This window comes from Cygnus olor, chromosome 9 (assembly GCF_009769625.2).
Source record: "Cygnus olor isolate bCygOlo1 chromosome 9, bCygOlo1.pri.v2, whole genome shotgun sequence".
Classification (NCBI taxonomy): domain Eukaryota; kingdom Metazoa; phylum Chordata; class Aves; order Anseriformes; family Anatidae; genus Cygnus; species Cygnus olor.
The window spans coordinates 12,224,612-12,241,197 of record NC_049177.1 but is presented as its reverse complement, the minus strand read 5'-3'; the positions used below and the strand labels follow the sequence as shown (position 1 = coordinate 12,241,197).

Sequence of the window (16,586 nt, the reverse complement as noted above, 5' to 3'; positions counted from 1 at the left end):
CATGTCGTTGTCTGCCTCTGGTCTGCCTGTCTGCCATTACGGTGACTGTGTGTCTCAGAGTATCTCTCCTTTGTTTTTTAATCATAACCCCCTTTCCCACCCTGCTCCCCTCGCTCTCCTCCTGTCATCACCCGTGCCTCCTGGTTTGGATCTCACCGTTAAACCTGAGAGGGAAAGAGCTAACAGAGCCAACCTGCTTAGTCGTAACTGCTCTCTGTGGCACTAATCGGCCTTGATTGCTAACGATGACAATACCATCCCTATCCGTTGCACTTATCAGCCCCGGAGGAGCCCAACGTGCTGCTGCTTTGTTTGCAGAGGGACAGTTGTGCTATAACGAGCCTTCACACAAGGACCTGCTCCATGTATGCACCCGCTGCAAAACACTGAACCCTGTAATGCCTCTGCTGCTTGGCTGTTGTCATCGCGAGGGCTGTGAACGTTGTGCTGTGCGGTGGTGTCTGAGTAATGTTCAATTAGCCAAAGTGATTGATCGTTAGAGTGCATCAGGAATTCGGGCTGAATAAACTGCAGTAGTGTGGAAGGAGTATTTGGTTGGCTTTTATCCCATTTCCTCTGTTACATCTCAGTGCTTATCTGCTATGTGTACGTGTATTAAAATGGCTGGCAGAACCCCGGCACAGGACACTGCTTGCAGGCCTCATGTTTCTTGCTGGCCAGCAGCAGCAGCCATGCACAGCAGGGAAACCACACAAGGAGCATTCCTGTAGAGCTGTTAGGAGAGAAGGGCAGCAAAGCAGCATGCCTGCTCCAGGCCTGTTCACATTGGTGACGTTTTATCAGCAGTCCTCTACATCACAGCACTTCCAGGCTTGGACATTGGCATCTCAGTGAAGCAACCCTCTACTTGGTGGCAACAGTGGAAACGATTCCTGGAGGAAGACAGACTGGAGAAGAGCCTACAGTGCCCTACTCTCATTAACACTGCTCACTTTTCTGCTGGAGACTGAAAAATATTCAAGCCCTTAAAATTTGGCAGGATCCTTCATTTTGTATGTTAGGAAATCTGCAGTTAAAGCACAGCTTTCATGAGGGCAGTACATTTTCTGGCACTAACGGTTGAAGTTCCTGCAGTCCTTTCAAAGCTGAATGTTTATGGCTCCTGCAGTCTGATGTGAGGGTGAGAAGGGCTGGGTGGTGATGTCCTCTGTCATCTCGTGAGTGATGTTCTCTGTACCACTTATTTATGTGATTGCGTGTAATTATGTTGGTGTTGTACAATCCACATTGCTTTAGCACACAAAGAAATGAAATGTGTACTTGCTGAGCTCTTTTTTGTTTCATCTGAGTATGGAACATGCTTCTTGCTGAGAAAGGAGAGTCTCCCATAGTGCTGAGCATGGAGCAGCGGGCCCCAGCTCTGTGATTCTCTGGGAATCTCATGCACATTATAAACTATTAAAAACTTGACTATTAATTCTAGTAGCTAGACCTTGTCATAAACAGCCACTGCAAGCATCCACTGTATGTTGTTTTCTGAAGTTACCATTTCAAACCAAAGAAACGAACCTACTACTGGCTTTCAAACAAACCTGTTTTATATACCCTCTCACCTTTTTCAGTGGCCTTAGTTTGAATCAGAACTTTATGGCATAAGGTGGAGACAAGATTGTTTATTGGAAAGAACAAGTTCTGTGTAGATGTGAAAACATAGCTTGGTATTCAAATGATCAATGGGGGACCTAGGTGTGACTTTGGGTTCGTAAGAGCAATGGAGAAAGCTTTTGGCAGCTCCTTGGGAGGGCAGAATCGCGCACAAGGTTTGAGCCAGCTCTGAAAGCATCTGAGGATGCAGAAGCTCTCACCCTTCCTGCAGGTGGTGAGCATTTTGCTGTCAGCAGCAGTGGGAGCAAGTTAAGAGGCCTCAGTATCATGGCAGCCCTGCGGTGTGTTTGAGCTGCCAGTTATTGCTGTCTCACCTGCTCCGTATCTTGGAACAGTGCAAAACATCTGATTAAAAGAATGAGAACTGCAGTAATTCACAGGGTCTGCACACACGTGCATAGCTCTGGAGAGCTAGGTAGGTCAATTCCGGTGTTTGGCTCAACACGTGTAAGCCGTGTGGGGCAGCTGGTGAACTGGGCACAACCACCTGCCAGCCAGGACGTGCCTGAGGTTCACAAAGTGACTCATGCTCTTGTCTAGCCAGGTGTTATGTAGCTGAAGCACTCCTTGGGTGGCTTTTATCACCAAATTGGAGGCCATAGCTGTTTCTCACGCTGTGCCGGAGAGGTGCTGCAGGGAAGTTTTGCAGGAACTTCTTTTTATTTAGCATCCCACAATATTGATCAGGTAGCTGAAGCTGGTGTTGTGGTGATGAAGTAATTAACCCTCTGCTAGCTGCTGCTGGCTCAGTTAGGGGACACCTTAACTGTGAGCTGGCAGCTCCTGCTGGTGTCACCTCCTCCTTTCCTTCTCTTTCTGGCCCTCCTCTTGCCAGATCTCACCATACCTGGCATGGCTTCCTTGTTTCTAAAAAGTCCTCTTTGCTCTGCCCAGCTGTTTCCCTTTTCTTCTTTGACACATTAAAGCTTGGGCAGAATCAGCCCGTGCATGCAGTAGCGGTGGAGTGTCTTACTAACAGCTGATTCAGCACCCCACAATGCTCACTGTTTTCTCCCAAGGGCCATGGGGAGCCCAGGACCGTGAGAGACCCCCCAGAAGAAAAGTACATTATAAAGAAGGTAATGCAGTCCTTGGTGAGATTGCCCCTTATAAGGAAAGGAGAGGAGAAATTTCACCAGGTTATTGGTACCGGCATAGTCTGGGGGCAAAAAAGTAGAACCATTCTTTCTTTTAAAAATTACAGTAAGACAAATTGCAAGATTACAGGGTACTCACAGAATCACAGAATGGCCGAGGTTGGAAGGGACCTCTGGAGATCATCTGGTCCAACCCCCCTGCCAAGCAGGATCACCTAGAGCACATTGTGCAGGATGGCATCCAGGTGGGTTTTGAATATCTCCAGAGAAGGAGACCCCACAGCCTCTCTGGGCAACCTGTTGCAGTGCTCTGTCACCTCACAGTAAAGAAGTCTCCCTCATTGGAGATGTGTTATTATAACTGCATGCCACAGGTGATAAGGCTGGTTTCTAAGAGCATAGGAACAATTTTCCTCATAATATTTAATGTTACTTTTTTTTTCTTCCCACTGCTTATCTACACACTCAATACCTGACTAATTCTGAAGTAGCTGTGTGCAGTTTCTTTATGGGAACCCAGTGTTTTCCTTCTTTCTTGACTTGATCTGCAGCCATGTAAGTGTAGCTGGAAGCTGTGGTTGATGTGTCCATGTGAATCAGTCTGATATTAGTTGTGACTCATTCAAGCCTGCCACAGAGCTTGGCTGAAGAGGCTGTGATTACTGATAAAGGCCAGGAAAAACAAAGCTGGTGAAGGATCCCTGAATCATGCAGGAGCTGGAGGTCTTGACTGGATGGTGGGGAAGGAGAGGCCTTGGGCATTTCAGTAAACAAAGTTCACTTTTTCTTTTCTCTATTCTCAGTCCACTTATTTGACCTAAGAAACAGGGACTTTCAGGGAAGCTGTGCTGAGGTGCCTGGCATATCCAGCTGTATGGCGTGGGGCAGGGTGCTGCCTCTGTGGGCCCTGCACGGGGCATTTTGCACTGCCCCTGAGTGGGGCAAGATTGCCAGAACATCGAACAGGCAAGGGCTGGCAAAGCCTGCTCTGCCACTGCTGGCTGTGGAGCCTGAGTGTAAAGAGCATCTCTGAACAAGAGCAAGACCAACGCATCATTTCCAAAGGGAGCTCTGGGCTTTAGATTGTATCTTTTCCCTTAATTTGTTCTCTCGGGCTAAACTCATTTCTGTGGTGGTATGTGGTATCTGCTGTCTTTGTGATTTATTCTTGGAATCTAAGGCATGAGTTGGCCAGATAAGAAACACAGTAAGCATTTAGGATGATATCATCAACAATTACTTTTAATTAATGCTTCTAATGTTTTGATTTAAAAAAAAAATAAAATCCTAATATACAGGTTAAGGAAAGATTTTTAGGAGGGGAAGTACTTGTTATTTATACCATGTCACCAGACTTGTTAACTACACAATGTGCTGGAAAGTACAGAATAAAATGATGTCATTCTTGAATCTCTGTATCTGTTCTTTAGCTAGGATTACCCCAGACATGGCTGTTGATGCCCCTTATAGCACATTTGGCAGTGGTTGAAATGGGACTTGGAGCATTGTCGTGGAGCTGCTGAAGACCCAGGGTTGTGTTCTCTATCCTGTTGCACTGGTGCAAACCTCTGTATTTGTGGTAGATAGTGACAGGCAGCTCAGCTATGTGGGAACTGTCAGAAGAAAAATATCTACCCAAGCACGAGGATGTTGAGTCTAACAGCAAAGGAATCCGTGGGAAGTGAAGGACCATGGGTGGTGGAACTGGGGAGCTTGCTCTCCTTTGCTGCCGGCCAGCTGATCTGGCCTCTCTGAGCAAGGGCCTGTTGTTGCAGGGCAGTGGTCCTACACATTCCCCTGCAGCACAGATATCCTGCACTTCCCTTCTCCACCTGGGGCCTGTGACCCTAGCACAGCCTCTTCCAGCATACTTTTCCCTCCAGAGTTCACCAATTGGATACCTGAATCTCTGCTGTCCCTTAGGGGCAGAGCCAGTGGAGCCTCCACCAACTGGGAGAGCAGAGCTGCCTTCACCTGCTCCTTCCTTCCCCCAGCAAAGGTGACACGGGGCAGGGAGCAAACCACTGCAACATCCATGCTTAGAAATCTTGTTTGCTATTGCATCTATCTAGGATATCAATACAAAAATGGCATTAGGATATTGTCTTTTACTAGGCCACGTGCTTGTGCTATTGGCTTGTAGCCAGTGCTGTGCAAGGGGGGTATGTCAAAGTTATAGGCACATTTTCTGTAGCCTTTGTGATAAGATGGCTGGGAACAGCACAGCGGAGCTGGGTTGGCTGCTGTGGGTTGTTCTGAATCTTGGTGCTGTCCAGTCTTGGTATGTTGGGCATCTGCAGAGTTGTGGCAACTGTATGGAAACACAAGCACCTTATTTAGGGATCGTATGTGAAACTAAAGAGCTATGCCAAATTCTCTCATCAGCGAACTAACGCAGATTTCCTCACCTTGCCAAATAAGATCCACGAAGAGATTAAGAAAATATGGGCTGCCAAGTTGTGACCTGTTATTTTTGTATCCCAGTTCACACCTGTAACACCAAGGAGTAAGGACCTGTTCTAGCAAACACTATCTATTGAGAAAACTTGCACTAGACATGAAGGGGAAAATGACTTGTCCTGGGACATGCGAGCCTCGTGGCCAGGCTATGAGGAGAGCCAGGGACTGTGGTGTGATATTGTTGCTTGATCTACCTAATGTGCTCTGCATTGAGCTGCCTTTGCAAAACTACTCGTTTGTCATACTGAAAAGCCCGTGGTCACTGTGAGAGGGCTGTGCAGGGAGGCAAGGTGATTAAAACAAGAACCTGTAGGGGACAGAAGAGGTGTTTATGTTTTCATATTTTGATTGAGGAAGCCATGTTCTGCAGGAGGAATTGCAGACACTGCACTCTCCCTTACAGAGGGCTTGTTTGCAGCATGGCCGTGGAAACAGGAGCGTGGTTCTGGGTTGAGGCTTTCGCTTTGCTGAAGCCATTAGTCCTCCTCATCCAGGTTGTGTGGACTTGAGAAAAGTGAAGAATATGGAAATACTCAAGAGCATAATAATAGAGTCTCGGAAGATCCTAGGAATCTGCTGCTGTTGCTTGAATGAATCTTGTTTACCTAGCATGAGACATTAGCAATATGAAAAGGTTGGTGCGTTGTTTTTTGGTGGTGGTGAGGTGTGGTTTTTTTTTTGTTGGTTGGTTGGTTGGTTTTTTTTGGTGTGATTAGTTTGTAGAACCATGTGTGGGACTACAAAAGAAATGACTTTTTTTTTTTTATATTTACAGATACTAACCAGAAACAAAGGCTAGGCAACCTCCTTTGCCTGACAATAAGACAGTATCAAGGTTCTTTGTTCTTTTAGTCTCTCTAAATGCTGATGTTCAGATTTTTCTCTGCTCCATTTTCAAAAAAAAAAAAAAGAAAAAAAAAGATCAGACAGTGATCCTTAGTTTAGTGAAGAAAAGATCTGTAACAGTGTGTGCATTGGGAGTGAGATCACCGGGAAAAGGAAAAAAAACAAACTCAAGTTTTGTGTCACCAAAAGCCTGCAGGACTTATCTTCCAGAAGAAGGTGAGGAAAGGAATTGGATAAATTTTGCATGGTTAAGGCAGGGAGAGCATCACTGAGAGCCAGGTCATGGAGACTGCTAAATGATCGCTGTTGGCCTCATGTCTGCCAGCACCTACCAATGCTGTGCAGACTTTGGCACAGTGTTATTAATCCAAAGATGTTTTCACAGGAGATAGGAGCAATAAATATAATTTTAGTGTGTTCTTTGCTGTATGTCCCATTAAAATTAAATAGTGCACACACAAAGGAAAAAGCCATGCACTGTTTCTGGCTTATTGCCCACTGCAAGCCCAACGAGATGTTGACCTTTTGATGATTCAGAGTGGTTTGCTAGCAACGCAGTTTGTATCAGCTTTAAAATGTTTTCTTTAACCTTATTTGTAAAACAAATTTAGATCAATTTTCCTTCAAGCTGTAACTGATTCTGTAGCAACAGTCGTCAGAGAATGTAGAGGTCTGGGAACTGCATGAGTTCCTTTTCCTTTTCTTCTGCGAAGAGCCAGGGAGGCAGCATTTATGCTTGCTGAGTCCCCACATTGGATGGGCTGCAGCTGGCCTGGTTCACTGACGTTGTCGTAAGACCCTCTGCCACAAAGTGCAGCAGTGACATGGGGGATCCGTAGCCAAAGAGGACCTCTGTTCCCCACGTGTCCAAAGTTAAAATGGTGGAAGAGGAAGTGAAAAAGGAGGTAGAAAGGCAAAATCTCAAAATTAAGTTACGGAAGACACAGTGGAATCAGAAGCTGTACTGTAATGAAGGAAGAGGAGAGGTAATATTGTAAGTGGATGTAGCGGTGAGAGTGCACAAAGGAAACGCAATCCTGCAGGCAGTGGTAAGAGGAGAATGGGGAAAATGTGTAGCTTAAGTGACATAATAATGTGTTATTGTGCCATTTAAATATTTTTTTTCTAAATAAAATCATTTCTATTTGTGTGACTGAAAAACAGTAGCTTAAAAAGGATGCGAAAGTAGTCACTCCTAAATGTGCGAACAGCCAAACAGAAACATCTTGGGCTATTTGCAGTCCCAGATCGTACAGTTAAAATTAGGGCATCAGAAAAGGTATTGTGTTAACCAGGGAAATACTTCCTATCCTGAAGTAAACGTGAACATCAGAACTGTTGGGGAGGTGGAGAAGGGGAATCAGTAGATGTATGCATCTACAGCCAGAATGGAACTAGAAACGAGAAGCTTTGTAGCTTGTGCCCCAGGACAAGTCTTGTTCAGATCTGAGAGTTCAACCCCACGCTTACTCCTTTCCAGTCTTTCAAAACAAAGAAAATAAGGGCAGAGTGTGGCTGATTTCCAGACGCAGTTATGGCACCAGCCTAGGAAGCCCTACTACAAACAGGTGAGTGTCTGTGCCACCTCCTGCGGTGCAGAGTTGTCAGGAGAGGGCTGCACCGCTTCCCAAAGATGTGAAGAGCATTAAAAAGAAAGATTCTGTCAGAGATCCGGGTTCTTTGGGTACACCAGACACCTTAACCTGGCGTGGCAGGTGCCATGCACGTGGGAGAGGTGTGAGAAGTGGGCTTGCCAGAAGCTGAAGATACTTAAGCCACTTTCTAAGCCTTAGAGCTTTTAAGCTCCTTAAGCCACTCAAAGGCTTTAGATGGGTTTAAAATGCTTAAGACACTTTAAGGCCTTAGATGAGTTTAAGCTGTTTAAGCTGATTTAGAGCTTTGGAATGACTTAAGTTCTCTGGCTTTGTGAGCTTAAGGAGGTTTTTAGGTTCTTTGCGCTCTTAATTGTAAAGGTCTTTCTGAGCATCTTGAGTGAGGATGCAGCACATACCCACCTTGTAGCCTGCACACAGGGACTCCTCTCTGAATGCATCCCAGATGTCTGATCAGTCAGGTTTCCCTGGGTACACTTTTGTCCTCCCTTATTTTCCTCCCCTTTTTCTTTTTTGGGCAGAAAACAAGCAGCCAGGGGTTGGATGTCCAAGTGTTAGAGGCAAATGGCTGCTCTGTGCGTGTGACTGACATTCCTCCATGTGCTTGGCAAGTGTTGCATGGATAGGATGTACAGCATGTAGGATCTGTTACGTCTAAGCTGTGCAAAAGTGCTGCACTTACCTCTGCTTGAGAAGTCCCAGTTCTACCCCAGAGGACGTAATGTCCTTGTAATTACTGTGTTAGCAATTGCTAATTTTCTAGCTGAACGACAGTGTTGCAGTACCTCAGGGAACGTATCTGTCTGCGTCAAGTTAACGTTTTGGGGTCTCACCTTTTCAAGAAGTATTTGCAGGTAATACAAATAGTCAAAATGGAAAATAATAGATGTATTTTCATTTGTATTTTTTACTGCACTAATGACCTAAGACCAGCTCTGTAGGGCCAGCCAGGCCCTTTTAGCTGTGACTTGGGGTAACTGCTTAGGAAAACATTTAAGTATGGCCCTGTTCTTTCCATTGTGTGCCTTTCCAGATGTGTTTAAGATCCTTGATGGGCCAGAGGTGGTATCCAGATATAATACGTTTAAGTGGCCTTGAAGGACATAGATTTGCTTAATCTCTTTTTAAAACCATCTGTGTTTGGCTCATGGCATTCTGTGGCACAGCATAATTATGTACAACAGGAAAAAGTACTACTTTTGTATTAAAATTCTCGCCTGGCGATCTCACACATGGGCCTTGCATTTCAAGCCTGTTAATCATTTCGTAAACCTTCATGTTGTGGTCAGCCTCCATCCACCTTTTTCTGTTGCAGCTTCAAAGTCTGTTCAGCTTGTTCTGGCCTGGAAACTCTTCCAGACTCCCAACTGGTGTTGCTCTTTGTGCCTTTTATAGTTCTCTGCTTTTCTTTCCGAGTCATCCCTGACATTCAGACTTTCTGACCCTGATGCACCAGGCTGGTGTTTTCCTAAGTCTGTCTGCAGAGACATTCTTGAGGAGCAGCTCATTTAGAGTCAGCCGTTTGTGTTAGATACTGCTTGTGCTACGTTTATCAGCAGAGAATTTCATTTGCCATTTTATCACCAAGTCAATCACCATTGTATCCGTTTGTTTGAAAATATGAAAATATCACTTATACCAGAAAATAAATGTCTTATAGACATAAGTTTAAATAACTGTCCTCTGGAAACTTGCATGAAAGATTAAAATGGAAGCTGTTTAATAGCTTTATTTACTCTAAGCACTACTGGCAACTGCTAGAAGTAGTGAACTTCTATATGTGATATAAAGATAACATTTAGAGGAGTACTGTCAAATTTGGTAAGAGCTCTTGTTTCCTCAGTGTCAAAGCTTAAGGATGTTAATTTCCCCAATTAGTAGACTTCTGATTTACAGGTTATGGGAGAGTGATGGCTGGGGTACTGAGGGCACTGACAGGACCTAGATGAGGAAGGGTCCTCCTTAGCTGCAGGTCACTGCCCCACTCTTTCAAAAGAGCTTTCCTAGCCTATTTCATCTGGAAGTAAAAGGATCTAAAGCAATTTCAGTCTATTTCTTGCTTTAAAATAATCAGCTGCTATATCTTAGGTGAGGAACTGGGAACTTCTTGCATCACTCTGGACTTTGAAAAATCACATTTAGCTGGGCTCATGCACATGCCCCTGGTAAGCTCTGTCATGCCGTACTCTTCACACGCAGGTTGAAATAAGATGAAGCACAGCTCTGCCGCCTCCACTTTCTACAAGGGTTGCTTCCCTCCTCCTGTGGCTGCTTCAAAGCTTCTCCTTGCCTGCCGCACGGGGACCCTCCTCCTCTGTCCATCTGTTTAAGCCACTTCTGAGGGGGAAGCTGCAGTTGGATGGTATAAATAAAGGGGAATAATGTAATTAATGCTAGTCAGAACGGTTTTGTAGGAAATCATTCTTACCAAATAAGCTGATGACAAATATTGAACGTTTGGTAAATGGAGGCAGCTATACAAGATGTCACAGGGGGAGCAGGAATTCGGGCACTGATTAAAAAAGCAGTGCTATACACTGTCAGTGTAGTTTACTTCCCAGAACTAAGATCTTGGCTGACTGACATCTCAGAGAGATTTGTTAAGGAGAATGCTATCAAATGAAAATACTCAAGTGGAGATAGATGTGCAGTCAGTTTGGTAAACGCCCAAGAGTAATATCCTTATCCTTAGTCAATGCTCTAAAATCAGTGGTGAAAAAAAAATGTGCAGTTGACTCAGCAGGCAAAAGGGCAGCTGGTGGCTCGCTCTGGGGCTTGCTGCACAGGTCCGTCCCTCTGAGGGAAGGAAGGAAGGCAGCCTGCCTGCCGCCCGTGTGGAGATGTATGCCTTTGGTGTACTGCTGCGGCAGGGGGGTCATGGCAGCATGAAACGTGCAGGGAAGCACTTGCTGGGGCTATGGAGTTGTTACGGGTTCTGGCGTCCTGCAGCAAGCCTCAGCTAGCCCAAGTGCCTCCCTGGCAGGGAAGGGAGATGGGGCCTGGGGGCTTGGCTAATTCATTGGGCTGAGAGAGATGCCCAAGATGAGCCCTCCCCTGGGGTGCCTTTCACTCTCCACAAGGAGGGATGCCCTGTAAAGACAATCAATGTAACTTGTTCAGACTACATACCTGCTCTTTAGATAACTGAAGGTATGTGAAATAAATTTCATCTCTGCTGTCTGTCATTAAACAATGAAGCTGAAATTTTTGAGAGGAAGCAAGAACAAGCTGTCAGGACAATTTAAACTATCCCATAGGATACTTTTTGAGGGAGGTCGGTTCAAAGGATAGTTCAAGGGAGAGGTTGACCAGCTTCTTCCCATGTTCAGAAAAAGCAACCATTTGTGTGAATGAAGTATGGGGCAAGAGGGGAAGTAAAATTTTCCTTTAATTCCTCTGCTGCACTTTGCATTAGAGAAGGTGGAACAGGAGCTCTGGAAGCCAAGTGACGGGTGAAGGAGCTGGAGCTGGGGGGTGCCTTGCCTCTGGGGACAGGACTGCTACAGGGTTTAGATGTGTGATGTGCTGACCCAGTCAGCCTCAGCCTGCACTGCACAAGCTCTGTGTGTGTGTGTGTGTGTGTGTGTGTGTGCCAGGAACACAGGCCTTACAGGAGCCAGTTTTATTTACCAGGACGAGCTTGAGTTCGCAGCTCTTCATGGAAGGTGCCTGTTGTGGGGTCACAGAGCTGTAAAGTAAATTCCTTTTAATTGGCACCTTATTCCTGAACTGCTCTGTTCCTTCTGATGCACCTGGGTACATTTTTTATCTCTGTATGGTACAGTGTACTTAGCATTATCAGGGTAAAGCTATTTGAGTTTAATGCAAATAGAACCAAGTAGCCCAAAAATAAATGTTTCCTAAAGTGTTTCCCATCCCTCCTCCTGCAAGTTGTCTCGATATTTTATCTCTGTTTGGATTGTCTGGAGTTCCTGCCAGAACAAGGCCGGGACGTATGAGGGAATTATGTCAAGGTGTCGAGCCCAAGACAAACAGGGAGAGTGGCTGGAACGTAAACAGGCACAGAGACAAGGGCCTTGGCACACCAGATCTGTTTCCCAGGTGTAATGGACTTAATTTGGGGCAGCTATTTGCAACAGCCCAGACTGCATCTCCTCTGGCACCCTGTGCACAGCCATGGCTCGGAGGGGTAATGCAGCAATTCCCCCCACCCGCACCCTTGTTCCATGGTAGCTTGAGCAAGCTGCACGAGCAAGGCTGCACCGGCGCCTTCCCTCAGCTTCGGCTCCGTCTGTACATGAGCAGCGAGGCTGCAGCTGCATGGGCAGTAAAGGAAGCAACTGCAGCTGCACGGAAATGCTAAGGCAATGCTAGAGCTGCAGTCCGTTTTTGGTTTCAGAGCATCAGCGTTAGTACTGCCTTTGGGTTGCAAACAGTGCTGCCTACAAACTTAGGGGTTGCTATAAACAAGGAAAAATAGCCAATGTGTTTGTTTTCTGTGCTGCCTGCTGCAGTAGCTTCAGCAGCTGAAGGGCAGCTGGGTTTGCATTCTGTCTCCGTTCTCTTCTAGGTTTGGGGCAGGAGACTGTGGCTGTTCAAGAACGTGCATTGGGTTCTCCTTGATATTACAAAGCCAGCACATAAATGTTGTTTCATATGGAGATTAATTAGTTGTTTTTCAAACCTTGCTTTAATTGCAAAGATCAAAAACTGTAATAAGATGAGCCATTTTGCTCCTAGGAGCTGCCATGGTTGGAAATGGTGAGTATTCCCTTTAATACATGCTTCTTTGGAAGGCGAGCAGCTCTTACAATACAGCTGGCTGATTGTGTTGTGCTCTAACACATTTTGCAGAAATTCTTTTTTTCTGTTCGCATACTTTATCCTTCCAGGGATGGGGAAAGAGTCCCAACCCTCTTCCCCCAGTAACAATATGCTCCTCAGAGAGGACACTGCAGCAAGCTGTGCCCCGATCGGAGCAGCTCTTCTTGCTGCAGTGCCATGCAGTAACGCAGGTGCTTCTGAGCCATGGAAATGCCAGTCCTGGCTTAGAGCTACTCCTCAGTATCTACTCTGGGAAAGGGAGTGTTACATTGGGTATAGCTGGGATTTCTGTATGAGCCCAGGAACTGGACTGGATACAATTGAAAAAACAGGGTAAGGTACAGACTTGTATATGTTGAGAGCTAATGGAAAACTAAGCACTGAATGTGGTGATCATTAAACACTTTTTAGTGATTGTGTCTGCTCCCCTGCCCTACCACCTTGGTGTATGACCACAGATGGAAGCAGTGCAGAGAGAAGACAGCCTGCAGTCATGGAGGTGTTTAAAATGCTGGTGTGATAATTTCAGTGAGACAATCCAAAGCATATATAAAGTTTTTTCTTTGTTTGTTTTTGTTTTTTCTCCGTTCTTGCTTTACTTTTTTATTGGTCATTCCTCCCTACAAACATGGTGTTTGGTGCCAGTTAAACAAACCCTAACCTGTATTTCAGGTGTCTTTTAGTCACTTCTTTGAAAGAGAACTGTCTGTGCTAGTGGCCCTTCTGCTTGCCTGTAGTTATTTGGCCAGGCTGGTCACTTGTGATTTTCTGTATTTGGCAAACATATTCATCATATGACTGTTCTTGAATATAGAAAATTTAGGATACTAATTCTAGCAGACGGACTAAAATACCACTTGAGGATTCACTCGTCAGCCGTGCAGCTTTCAGTGACTGCAGTGAGAACCAAGCGGCTCTGCCACGTTGGGAGCTGGGTGAATCAACCGTGACCTGCTGTCAGTGCTAGCTCAGGCTTGGTCTTGTCTTGTCTTCTCATCAAGATGTTGATATCTGACAGTTTGGTACTGTAAGATACTAGTGCCTTCACATCATTGGTGCTTTGCTGGTGTGGTTGTCAAACTGCTGCAGAAGAGGTCCATTTAGTCTCTCTCTGGTCCCAGTCATGGCATGTGTGCCAGCTGCCACATCATGCTTAGTGATTCAGCACGGCATATTTCAGTACATAGCAAAGGGATTTTATCTTAGAAAGAACCATATTCCTTGTGAACTGGTCAGAATGTGCATGTCGAAAAGGCTGCCGAATGCCACTATGCCCAAAGATTTACGAGTTAGCGTGGGCATTTCCCGAGTGCCAGCCAGCCCCTACCCACCGCATTACATAACCCTGCGCAGCTCGGCCGCAGCTCCAGCTGCAGTCGCACTGCTAAAGCAAACGCCCAGCTCATGCACCCACAGGTGGCTCAGCAAAAAAGCAGAGGCTCTTCGTGAGCGTAGCCAACATCCGTCACCCACAGCTCAGCTGCTGTTCTTGTAACTGAAGCCTGGTAGCTGAGTTTGGAAAATTGTACCTTTGACATCCATTCCTTTCCCTATTCTAGTCCTCTCTACTTTGTGTTAGAAAGCTAAAGCTCTACATTTCTAGAAGACTGACAAGACTCACAAGATTTCAAAAAATAGAAATAGAGGGTTTATTCATAATGCTGAGTACACTTCAGGCTTGTCAAAGTCTATGCAACAGGCTTGCTAAGCGACCTGTGAGTTAACAGCATCCCAGATCACTCCAACACCTTTACTCATTAATTGCCAAGTCCAGCTGTCCCCCTCCACAGCTCGCTGGGCCAAATCCCTGCCACTTGACCAGACTGAGCTGCCTTTGCTGCATTCGTCGCCAGCTCTTTATGTTGTAATAGCTTGGCTAGTGAGACGCTGTTTGAGACTCCTGGATTATTTTCCCACTGTAGCACTGGCTGTGTGACAGCCCTTACGTCCCTGCCCGCTGGGCTGCACCATAGCAGTGCTCTTCTCCCTGAGGAGCAGCACCCTGCAGCGAGTGCACACGTGAGTGCTGTGGCAGTGCAGAGCAGCTGAAAAGAGGCAGTGGGGAGCGCTGATGCCTGGTTCTGCAGGGAAGTGGGAGCCTCCCATCCTCCCCTTCCTAACCATCCTAATGTTATTTTTGTCAAAAGGGATAAACTGCATTAAGCTATTTCTGGTTCAGTGAAGGGGCATTTGCTATCCAGAGGCAGACTATATTTGATTTTTTTTTCAAATGCCTCCAGTTAACTCTCCTGATTTACTGTATGTGCTATTATCCTGTCATTCTTTCACAACATGCATCTTTTTTTTCTTTGAGAAGGACAAAACCAGTCACTATGAGCAGTAAATAACCGTGTGATCAAGCCAACCTAAGGTGCACAGCATGCGCATTATGTAGCAGGGCCGACAGTGTTACAGTGTGGCCCATAACCATGGACGGTGGGTTTTGTACATCTTTTTCTCCCTCTGGTCTCCTAGATTCCTCTTTCCATGGTCTTCCCAGAATTTATATCTTTTTTTTCTTCTTTCCTAGATTAGGCCCTGTATGAGACATGGTGTCGCACAGACAACTAGTGACCCTGAGCACAGGCACTTGAACTCACTGGGAGACTTACTATAAGCAGCTTAAATGCTAAGTTTAACCACTCTAAAGGTTTAAAGCTCTTACCATCCTAGGCCAGCACTGAGGCCTCAGAATACTTGCTGCTCTGAAGTGTATCTCTAAACATTGACACTCACGCTTCTATTTCAAGGTTGTCTGTAGCAGGGCTGCACTGGCAGCACATGGGCATCCTTTACCAACAAGGTACCACTGCTGAGCCCTGTTTGCTGGCTGAGGCAAACTCACCATTATGAGATTGCAGTACATCAAAATTACTTTTTTTTTAATGGTGGTAAATGCACCGTGCCCAAGTGATTTGGAACAAATGCTACTGACAGCAAAGTCAGTTGAAGCACCTGCCAGACTACCGACAGCTCCTTTTCATGTTTCTCATGAGGTGCAAACAGTAGTCAATGCTTGTTTGGCTCAGCAGCAATTGTGCCAAAGCTGCAGCTACAATGGCTGCCTGTGCTGCTTTTCTGTGGGGAGCTGGCAGTTTGATGTTCTCTGTCCACAGCTCATCAGCGATGGCAGCGTGGTGTATGCAGAAGCCCTCTGGGACCATGTCACGATGGATGATCAAGAGCTGGGATTCAAGGCTGGTGATGTCATTGAAGTAATGGATGCTACCAACAAGGAATGGTGGTGGGGAAGGATTCTGGACAGCGAAGGCTGGTTTCCAGCCAGCTTTGTACGGGTAAGAGCTTGATTTTTTTTCATGTCTCTCCATTACCGCCAGGTGTTTTTTTCCCAGGTTTTATGTTCTGTAGTGAATGCTGAGAACTTCTACTGCTAGGATAGTTGGTTCAACATGTGCTTGTTACCATTCCTCTATGCATGGCCATTTACATTGAACTCTTGGGGATGGGCTGCCACCAGTGTGGAGAATTCCCTCTTTGCATCAGTAAATCAGAGCAAGGACAGTTTAGTTGTAGGTTCTGGAGCTAAGTTGAGCTGTACCAGCTGAGGAACTGCCCTGCATGATGGTTTGCAGCCTGGGCTCCTGCTTACCCAGATGTGTATCGGCTGGTTTGCAACCAAGCACCCAGAATCACCCTCAGGAGTAAGCAAGTTACACTTCTCAGCAAGATGTACTTCCTAGCAGAATCCTAGAAGCAACTGACAGACATCTTCACTGTAGGGTCTACTTCAGACAGTATGGATGAGCACGGTACCGAATTTAGAGTCCAGTGCTATACACCACATCCAAACATCTGTGACAACCTGACTCACACACACCTTCTCCTAGCTGTGGAGTTTTAAAAACATAAGGCTGCTGGGCTACAACACAGCAGTGTATTTCAGGCACTTAAAATAGAGAAGAAAAAAAAAAAACATAAAATGGTGTCTTGGAGGTGATGTTGTCAATTACTAGAGGGTGAATATGAATCACTTGATGTTGACCAATTTTGGGACCAAGGCGCTCTCCCTGGTGCCACTTACAAAGACCATATGGAAATAGCTATATGGAACAGGTAGACAGGCCCAGCTGTGTACAGCAGAGGTTGGATTCATTTCCAACAGAGCATTATGAAACATGTGAATTCTCCATGCAAGTTG

The 16,586-nt window shown here is 45.8% G+C and overlaps 1 protein-coding gene and 1 long non-coding RNA gene across 4 annotated transcripts in view; one reads left to right on the top strand and one right to left on the bottom strand.

Annotated features, from left to right (window-relative positions):
• ARHGEF4 (Rho guanine nucleotide exchange factor 4) overlaps nt 1-16,586 on the top strand; it is a 216,203-nt gene that overhangs the window by 186,762 nt on the left and 12,855 nt on the right. For all 3 annotated transcript variants that reach the window (XM_040567480.1, XM_040567483.1, XM_040567484.1), the window contains one exon: nt 15,544-15,723. In XM_040567480.1, the coding sequence (XP_040423414.1) occupies nt 15,544-15,723 (180 nt within the window). The remainder of the gene's footprint in view (nt 1-15,543; nt 15,724-16,586) is intronic.
• The window catches only part of LOC121074882, a 34,949-nt gene continuing 18,364 nt past the window's right edge, over nt 2-16,586 (bottom strand). The window contains exon 4 of the long non-coding RNA XR_005822592.1: nt 2-9,991. This is a non-coding gene — a long non-coding RNA (uncharacterized LOC121074882). The remainder of the gene's footprint in view (nt 9,992-16,586) is intronic.